Raw genomic sequence first — 9,721 nt, forward strand, 5'->3', positions numbered from 1 at the left:
GCAGAATTTGGCAGTTAAAATATTGTTTTATTTTTTTCTCCTCATAGATGGATAATTTATGAACACAGTAATTACAGGGGACGTCAGATGTTATTAACACCAAACGAAATTGAAGATTGGTATAAAGCCAGTGGCCTTTGTCACATAGGTTCTCTGAGACCTTTACTGCAGGTGAGTGGGCTTTGACATGAGCTCATCAAGTACTAATTTTTATCCTGTCATGGGGTTGGGGAGATACTATGCAGTTCAAAGCAACATTACAGCCTTGTCACAGGCATGTGACAAACTTCAGCATGGGCAATTGTGTAAAGAAATCTAGAGTTTTGTGTATAATAAAAGGTGTTTCAATATGCTACATGGCTTTGCAGTTACAGGGCTTAAACTGTTAATTAAATATCCTTTAAACCAAAGTACATAAGACAGCATATAAGGATTAATTAAGGATTAATAAATAATGGCTATTATAACTTCAATATATAAAAGATTTTAAGTTGTTTCATAACTAGTACCCAGACTGGTTGCTGGAATCCTATTTGTACTATCTGCATTATTTATGGAACAAGAAAATTGGTAAAAAAAGAAAAAAGATACTTCAGTTAATAGTGATTTTATGTTGATTTAAGAGGAAAAGTCCCTCCCTGCTTATTAATTGGCAGAATAATTTGCAAATCTAATGCAAAATTTATTTTTGTCATGTACTTTTTATTTTGTTCTCCAAATAAAGACCATATGATCTTGTCCAATGGTGCAGCAGTCCTGGGAGCTTTGAGGTTCTTGCTCAGCCATATTTCATTGGAGAAACAGCTTTTTCTAATTCATAGGTTACTTGTACCTGTAACCAGCTTCATTTGCTTGCTGTCATAGCTTTGTCTTTGCATAGCCTTAAGCAGAATTAGGAATAATGCATTTTGACTGCCCTGCTGAGAGCTTGTCTGAACAGAAGTGTTCATGTGGAATAGGCCACACAAGTGCATCCTTAATGAAAGCTAAGAGCAGATATGGAATGGAATTAGCAGAGAGAAGTTAGTTCTGCTCTGAATTAAAAATTATTTAGCTTTCTGGTGTGTGCTGATTTTGGTGCACAGGAAAGCCTAAAACTCTCCATGCAGAATGGTGAGTTCTCACAGCTTGTCTCATCCAGATGTTTATGGGATTCTGAATTAAATTCTCAAATAAAAAAGTTAAGCTTTCAGAAGGAGGGAGGTTTGGGGTTCAGCACTGACAGTAACTGCTCTGAAGATAACTCAGAGAATGATATGTTCTCTGCTGAGGTTGTGGTTAAAGAGTTCTTTTGTTTTGTGCAGAAACGTGTATACTTCAGGCTTCGAAACAAGGAAACAGGAAAATTCATGTCAGCTGATGGCAACTTAGATAATCTGAATCTTCTTAGAATACAGGTTGCAGAAGATACAGACTCAGATGATCAAATCTGGGTTTATCAGGATGGATTCATAAAGTGTCGGGTAAGGTTTGAGTTCAATGCGCATTTTCTCTTTTACTCTCCAGCAGTAGAGCTTTATGAATTTAATTCCTACTGCAGCATCTTCATTTATTTTATAGACTTAATCTGTTTCAAGTATAATGTAATTTTTCTGTAGGGATTTGCTTTTTTGGGTATTGTTTTGTTCTGTTTTAATCAAGTCTGCCTTTTTCAGATGATACAAATTAGTTGTAATACTTTTTGACATAACTGAAATTTAGAGAAAGTATTGCAAAATTATCAAAGCAGGGGAGACCCTTCCTGATAATATTTTGAACTATGCATACCTTGCAGTAGGACAGTTAGTGTAATGTAGGTTGGTATTTGTACTGGTTTAGGGCAAATTTGGGAGGAATTTTAAAATACAAATATCATGTATCACCCTAGGACAATATCCTCTTCTGCATTTAGGCAAGTTTAAATATAAAATCCCACTCTTTTGAGCCATTTAGGGGTGGGGTTTTTGTGTTTTGGGGTTTTGTTTTGTTTTATTTTCTGGTTATCCCTGTATTTATCAAATCCATACTTTTTTCTTTCTTCTGTACAAGTTTCCAAATGAAGCCCTACTTTTCTCACAGTCCATAAAACTAATCATGTGCAAATTGTCATTGAGGTGAGCAGAGGTATGCACAGTTCATATAATGTTTAAGCATGAACAGTCTTAGGTAGGGATGCCAGCCAAAAGAAAATTAAGTTACTTTAATACTGTTAAACAGCTTGACTGCAAAAAATCATGTGAACTTTTTCTATAGGACTGTGTAACTTCAAAGGAGCCATTTATAACTATGTCATCTATGCTGGAGGGAAGAATCTTACTGTTAATAAGCTAAGGCATTGTTCGGACATGTTTACAGGACACATGCAGTTGTAAAAGGGATTTATGCAGACAGCAAAATGATGCAAAGTAAGCTAAAAGCTTTAATGTGACATACAAAAGACTTCTTTTTGATGGTGCTTCTCAAACATGTCAACAAGTTTTCATATTGAGACAGCATGGTATTATATGGCTTTGGATAAATGCTCCTGGTTTTTGCCCTTTTTCTGTATCTCATAAAGTAATTTTTCTGTGAACAGAAAATACAGTTTGTGCTGTATAGCAATCAAGTAGCTTAGTGCAGACTGCAAGCTGGCAACATTGATATTAAGTGACTGAACTCTTACAGAGCTCTGTCATCTTTCTGATGAATGGCAATAAACCCATTTTGCACAAACCAAAAATTGGGTTTTACCATATATTACAAAGAAAACTGGGTGGGTGGGTAGCTACCTGCATGGAGGCAGACATAGGCCACTGGAAGAACCTGCACCTTCCTGTAAGCTTGTGTCATCTCAGTGACTGAGTCATGAGATGTGACTTTGAGCTGTGTCTGGAGTTTTCTAGGAAGGGCTGTTTTGAGTTCGTGGGATAAGTATTAAGCAAGATATGAAAGTTATTCTGCTCTTTTTTCAGAAACAGATACGAATGAAGGTCTCCTTACTCTTTATGAGTTTCATGGAGATGGGTGAAGTTCTGGCCTGGTGGACCTAATGTCTAAGCTCAGAGTTTTCCTAGTCCCACTAGGGAACACTTCAGATACAAGTGAGAATTTCACAACCAATCAACTTTTAATTCTAGGTTATGATAGAAGCATGAGTTTTTCAAGAAAAAGTGCTTTCAAAAATACTTGTAAAATAATTTAGGGCCATTTCAACAATGACAGATGAACGTTCAATCTGCCACAGAAGCGCATTCAGTAGTTAAAAGGTGCAGTTTATGATGAACTACTGAAAATCACTGTTTATCTAGAAAAATTAACTGTTCCTTAGTAATACAGCCTTAACACTCTTTTGAAATAAGCTTGATTTTTGCCAGCTCTTTTTTTAACCAAGAAGACATTTGCAAATGTTTGGAATCAAGTAATACAATTGACTAGGAAAAGAGTGTAGAACAAAGAAGCAAATATTACTGTGATACCCTGTGAAATTCATACACTTGATACTGTGCAGTTATGTCCTTTTCATGAAAAGGTTACTGCAAAGCTAGAAATATTTGGGAAAAAAATATGTTCAGAGGAAATGGAGAGCCTCTCTATGCAAGGAAGAGACAAAATAGCAAGGACATTTTAGCCTACAAAGTGTACACTTTGAGGGATAATGTGCTTGAAGTCACTGCAAACATAACATGGACAACACAGCCTTTAAAATAATCAAGGGATGAGGAGAGCATCAAAACTAGTTGCATATCAAATTATTTTGGATTTATGTTTTTAAAAATAGTGGTAGTCAGGATGTGGAACTACTTGCCTCAGTATGGAAGGGTTACAATACACGAGGGTGTTCACATTAAAGGGTTACACTGATCTTGGTGGGTAGTGGCTACTAAATTCACACATGGAACAGAAAATGGGCATTAAAGATTCCAAGATGTGTGGAAAAGTGTCTGGGCTGGCAACTGCTATAGCCTAGAAGAGATAACCAGGAACATATTACATAGGAGAGTACAATCAATGTAGTCTTCCATGATATTAATGTATTGGCCACTGCTAGAGACAGGTGCTAATTGTTCCTTTTGGTCTGATACAGCATAGTTATTTTAATGTTCCCTTGTAGTGGAGAGTGTCAGCATGAACAGGAACAAAAGAAAGATGAGTCGAGTTTGGGGCAAAAATGGATTCCTGGAGGGAAGGTTATTCCTGAATTCTGTTCTCACCTGATGACATATCTCCTATTCGATTAAAAAAACAGTGGACAGTAGAAGTAAGGCCATTCTGAGTAATTGCTGTTGCCTTTTTGATGACACAGATGGCAGAGGATTGCTGCTTGACAATTGTTGGAAATCTTATAACTCCTGGCTCTAAACTCGGTCTGTCATTTGAGCGGAATGAAGACAAACAATATTGGCATATTAGTCCCGATGGCAGAATTTATAGCAAGATGAAACCCAAGCTGGTTTTAGATATCAAAGGTAAGCAAATGTTATCTCATTACATTGGGTCTTAATTACATGGTATTTGCAGTGGGAGACACACTAAATGCTCCTATAAATTAAGGATGGTGCTTTAGTTGCTTTAATCTAGAAGCAAAAAAGACTCGATCAGCTAGTTTGACCTCCTGAATTATACAGGCCCTAGGACTTAATTTCATTTCTCCTACGTATACAATTTAGTAACCCACAGTACTTGCTTATCTTGTATTCTCAGTGTCCACTCACTGTAGATAGCCTCTGTTAATTTTTGGGCAATGTGAATATGAATATTTAAAATGGTGAAGCAAGAACAACCTAACTTTACATTAATTTCTGTAAATGCAACTTTTCTTATATAATAGTTGTAGGTGCAATACCAAAAGGATATTAGGAAAGCAAAGGCAGGCTTGTATACTGATATGATTAGATGCAAAAAGGTGAGGTTCTTTTGTTTATTAATGGCTATACCTATATGGCAAGCGTGAGATTCTGCCATAGCAGCCCGGGGTCTGTGAACACTTGATGTGTATTTTGGAGTCACTTTTGTAATAGTAATTTGATTTGTGTAGATATTGTTTCTGAACTTCGTTTTCAGAGTTTCACAGACGGTCTAAAAAGGTAGCAAATAGAATGATTAGCAGAATTATCATAATCAGATGTTTTTACATAACTGCTTTTTTGGGTGAAGGGAGCATACATTTTCTGTAACTGTTCTATTCTATTAACTTTTTAGCTGTTTTAAAATTGATTTTAAATTGATGCTGTGACATTAATAACAAGCACCACTACCCCCCAGAAAACCAACCAGAAAAACAGCATAGTCAACAGTCAACACTTTAGAACTAAACAGGACTGAATGCCTGAAATTATAGAATATCCTGAGCTGGAAGGGACCTATAAAGATCATAAAAGCCCTCAAAACTCCCGGCCCTGCACAGGACACCCCCCAAGAGTCTCACCATGTGCCCGAGAGCATTGTCCAAAATCATCTTCAACTCTATTAGGCTTGGTGCTGTGACCACTTTCCTGGGGCGCCTGTTCCAAACAAGCAGAAATACTACTGCTTTGCCCTTTCTTCAGTTAATCATGTTAAAAGCAATTATGTGTTCTGCATTTATAATTTAAGAACTTTGCAATTGATAGGTCTGGTAGTGGAAGTATAGGTACACTCTTAGCTTTAAAACAAAGTAAATCTGTACAGTAAATACAAAACAGGAGATACACTTAGCTTTTATTTGAGAAAGCCTAATAAGAATATTGCCTGTTTCTGCCAACTCTGCTGATCCATTCCGGACCACAAATTGTGTGTTACAGAATTCCTCAGCAAATGAATGCAGTTATGTAACTGTGCAGTTGCCAATGCCACCTTGTGGATAAACTGGCATAGCACAAAGCCTTGTCCAGAGCACCATGCTATCAAAGTAAATAGTCTCTCTATCCACTGAAGAAAAAAAGCCATATTTTCCCATCTTAAAATGTTTGCATTCTATCAGACACCACTTTAAAAAAAATTTTTGCATTCACAGTGATAACTGAGCTACAAAAAAAAAAAAAATATTAGCTACAAAGCTCAGTATGTTACACTCATCATAAACTTTCAGCTGCCAGGCTTGTCTTTTGCTCAGTCAGGAGGCAGTTGGGGTGCAGAACAAAAAGACAGTGTCCATGGGAGTGTCCTGGTGCTTTGTATAAATGGTTGGCACAGATGGTTACTTCCAGGGGGAATACCACTTGCTTTGCAGGCCTGTTGTAGTACAGGAAATGCATGTGTCCTACATTTCAGCAGTACATACTAGATCTGAGGGAAAAACCATCAATTCTCTTTTTCGGCTCCAGTCAAACGTGTCTTTGCTTCCCAGTTTCTTAAGTAAGAATATTAATAGTGTTCCTGTATGAGAACATGTCTGGCATAATATCACATAAGCAGATTAAGCTTTTCTAAGAAATGTTTCTATTTTGCATTCAGATATGTTCAGCTGCCAGTGGAAACAGCTGAACATTGGGTGATTGTGCATGATAACTTGTGATTCATCTGGTCAGAATAAAGGATTAAAATGGCAAGGAGTAAACGAATGTCAGACCTTGTCTCTGACTTGGTCACGTGTGTATTGTCTGTTAGCAGAAGGACTTACTTCATCATCTAAACATCTTACTTCTGTTTTTAGAGTCAAGTGACAACTGACAATTTTTGCAGAAAAACTGAATAGTCACATGTGACTTTTGGGAAGTGACAGTATTCAAGGAGCTGCACCTGGCTGTACTTCAGTGTTTCTTTCCTTTTCCATCCAGGCTGAAAAAGCTGAGAAACTGAATTGCTAAAAGGGTGGAGAGACTAAAGTAGACTGATTCTGGTTAATTCATGAACTGTTTAAAAAATAAATTCCAAAGCAGGCAGTGATGAAAATACATTTGTCTTCTCAGAGCTATGGGTCAAAGAGAAATTGTCTACACCAGCTCTTACAGAGCTTTTCTGAAACCTAGAGTATTTGTCTCTTACTACAAATATAACCTCCCTTCTTTGACATTTCTTTCTACAGGAGGCACACAGTATGACTGTGACCATGTTGTTGTCAACACAGTCAGTGAAGAAAAGTTAACGCAGTGTTGGGAACCGCTGGTTGTATAAACCCAGTGAAGCAAAGGTGATGTTTGAATTAGCCACTATTCTGGACACTGGAATTGGCACTGCCGTCTCTGAAGGATACAGGATCAATGATGAGAGTTTTGTCTTTTCTTCACAATGTAAAAAAGAATAAGAAACAGAATGATTTCACCTCCCTATCCAAGATTATTTTCCCTATAAAAGCTTGACTATCTCAAAACCTTCCTTTTTTTTTTTCTTTTTCTTTTTATTTTTTTTTTTTTGTTGTTGTTTTTAAATCCTTACAATTCAGTGTTGGATAGAGAGTGGCAGTATGCCTCAGGCTAGAAGGAAACAACTGAACGTGGGAGAGACCCCATGGAGTTACAGTCATGTCAGTGAGTAGTTAACCCAGAATAGTCAGTAAGTGCAACTTATTTTATAAAGGACAGGAGTGCAGTGTGTATCTGGTTATAGCAGCTTGGACCTGTGGGCTGTAGTATAGAGAAATATTCACTATGGAAAATTAATATATTTGGTTGACTGGAACAAACTTATGTTTACTGAAAGTTTAAAGACTGCTAGTACAGCACATCCAAAGAAATTTTAATATGTGGCTTCAAGTATAGTTAGTATGCTAATATAGTAAGTCCTAAATTCTAGATTTTCTCATGTATAGAGGACGTAAAGTAGCAGATATTTTATTAGAAAAACAGAGGACTGGCAAAAGGATGCATTGGAATGTGAAGAATTTGCCCATTTCATAGGTTGCCTAACTTCTTGAGTTGTGGGTATTTTTCTTCTTTGCCAAAACACATTTGTACCTTCTAAAACAGTTTCAGTAAGTAGAGTCTTAATGAACTCCAAAATTGTATAGGAAACGAGAATTCTTACGGAAAGAATTACTAAAGATGACTGCAACAGCCTGGAAGCAACTTGAGGTTACTGAGTTTTCCACCCATTGGCTGTTGGGCTTACCATAGAGCATGCCCAGCTCCCCAATATTTCTGATGTTAGAGAGAAATGTTAGTGGTGGGCTCCTGGCTCCCCGTTGGACAGAAGTGTCAGACTCCCCTAGGAAGGGGCACAGCCAAGCCTGGATACATACCCAGCCAGAAGTGCTGTGCCCATTCCAAGTAAGTGTTACTGTTTAATAAAGAGCTTGTGACATGTAGGATATTCTGATGACTGCAGGAAGTCCTCCTGTTGCTCTACTTTGAACCTAGTCATGTTAGTTTTCCTTAATAATGTTGGCAAAAAGGTAAAATACCAACTCTGATACTATGCTGCTGTGTTTTCTGGCTTGGACCAGTGTTATTACAAGCTGCTCTGAGGAGCATCCAGGCCTTTGTCTTGCATAGTAAATCTGTTTAAAATTAACATTTTCATTACTGTTGTATTGCCTCAAATGATACTGGTGCTTTTGCTATTAGCACCCTAGAGGAAGTGCCTTACTAATTTTCTTCCTTTTGTAAAGACACACTGAAGTTTTGTTGCTCTGAAATGTGCTGCTTTTAGTCCTTAATAGAAAATATGATGTTACTGGTTCCAAACAGTGGTACTTTGTCATATTGATGTGCTCTTGCTATATATAATATAGCATTTTACAAATAAATTAAAGTTAGGTAACGTTTTTATTGAAGTTATTTTTAAAGGTAGAAAAATGGCATTTTATGATTAGTTTTGCTTTCATTTTGTGCCCATCTCTGTCCATAATTCCTCTGTGACAGCCAGACCCTGAGGAGTGAATACATGGTGTGGAAGAGCTGCAGGCTCTGAGGAATGGGTGATTCTTCTATACAAGAAGAATCTTCTGTACATTTTTGTACACATACTTGTACAAGCATTTATGCACAGGGCCACCATTCACAAGGCTGCCACTTCTGTCCCCTGGTAGAAGTGTTGCATGACATGGTTTGTGCACCAACACAGCTTCACTGCAGTAAATGGACAGCTCTCACTTAAGAACTTGCCACTTTCCTTTAATCCACCTGCATAATTGTAGGGGAAGTTACTCCACAGCCCATCTCTGGCAAAAAGTCAAGTTGAAAAACAGCCCACCAGACACAAACACCCCCTCCAGCACTGATGAGACACAGCAGGAACAGGGACAAAAATCATGTCTACCCTACTTGCACAAACACTGCAGTCAGCTGAATTTGGGCCAGGAGTTGGGCAATTAGAATAATTATCAGTTACAGATTGTTTTTGTTCAATGCTTCTATTTAGATTAGCTGTGTCATGAGAGAATTGCCATAACAAGATCAAAGTATCAGTCTTGAGAAAGTGATGTGACCATTTAGTTCTAAGAATGAAATAGCTTGAGCAATAATATACATTGTGAAGGTAAATAGAAGTAAGAAAGCCAAGGAAAAACAGCACAGGTTTCATATAGACAAGTAGATAAGAGTGTGCCTCACCGTTTCAGGCCTTTCATCTGAAAAAAAAAAGCCCAAGAAATACAAAAGGAAAATGCTGTAGGCTGTTCCTCTTATCCTAAGAGGGAGGGGTGTTCTGCAAAAGTCAAAACTACATTTTTAGCATGGTTTTCAGGTAGAAATGCCTAAGAGACATTAGTATGTCTTGCCTGCAGAGTAAGAAGGAATCAGATGCTTTTCTAAAACAAGATTTTTAAGTTATGCATCCTGTATGAGCTTTTAAAAAAGAAACACTTGCTACATACCAATTCGTGTTCAAGGACTGACTGCAGGCAGAC

At 37.4% G+C, this 9,721-nt stretch overlaps 1 protein-coding gene across 3 annotated transcripts in view; it reads left to right on the forward strand.

Annotated features, from left to right (window-relative positions):
• The window catches only part of CRYBG1 (crystallin beta-gamma domain containing 1), a 95,809-nt gene extending 87,171 nt beyond the window's left edge, over positions 1-8,638 (forward strand). For 2 of the 3 annotated variants that reach the window (XM_085576478.1, XM_031504397.3), the window contains 4 exons: positions 48-171; positions 1,305-1,463; positions 4,262-4,424; positions 6,962-8,638. In XM_085576478.1, coding sequence (XP_085432604.1) covers positions 48-171; positions 1,305-1,463; positions 4,262-4,424; positions 6,962-7,050 — 535 coding nt within the window. In that variant the 3' untranslated portion in view covers positions 7,051-8,638. Of the gene's footprint in view, positions 1-47; positions 172-1,304; positions 1,464-2,232; positions 2,385-4,261; positions 4,425-6,961 lie in introns of those variants that run through there. The other variant, XR_014954245.1, reaches the window with a different exon arrangement.
• Positions 8,639-9,721: the final 1,083 nt, after the last annotated feature.

This window comes from Lonchura striata, chromosome 3 (assembly GCF_050655825.1).
Source record: "Lonchura striata isolate lonStrDom1 chromosome 3, ASM5065582v1, whole genome shotgun sequence".
NCBI lineage: Eukaryota > Metazoa > Chordata > Aves > Passeriformes > Estrildidae > Lonchura > Lonchura striata.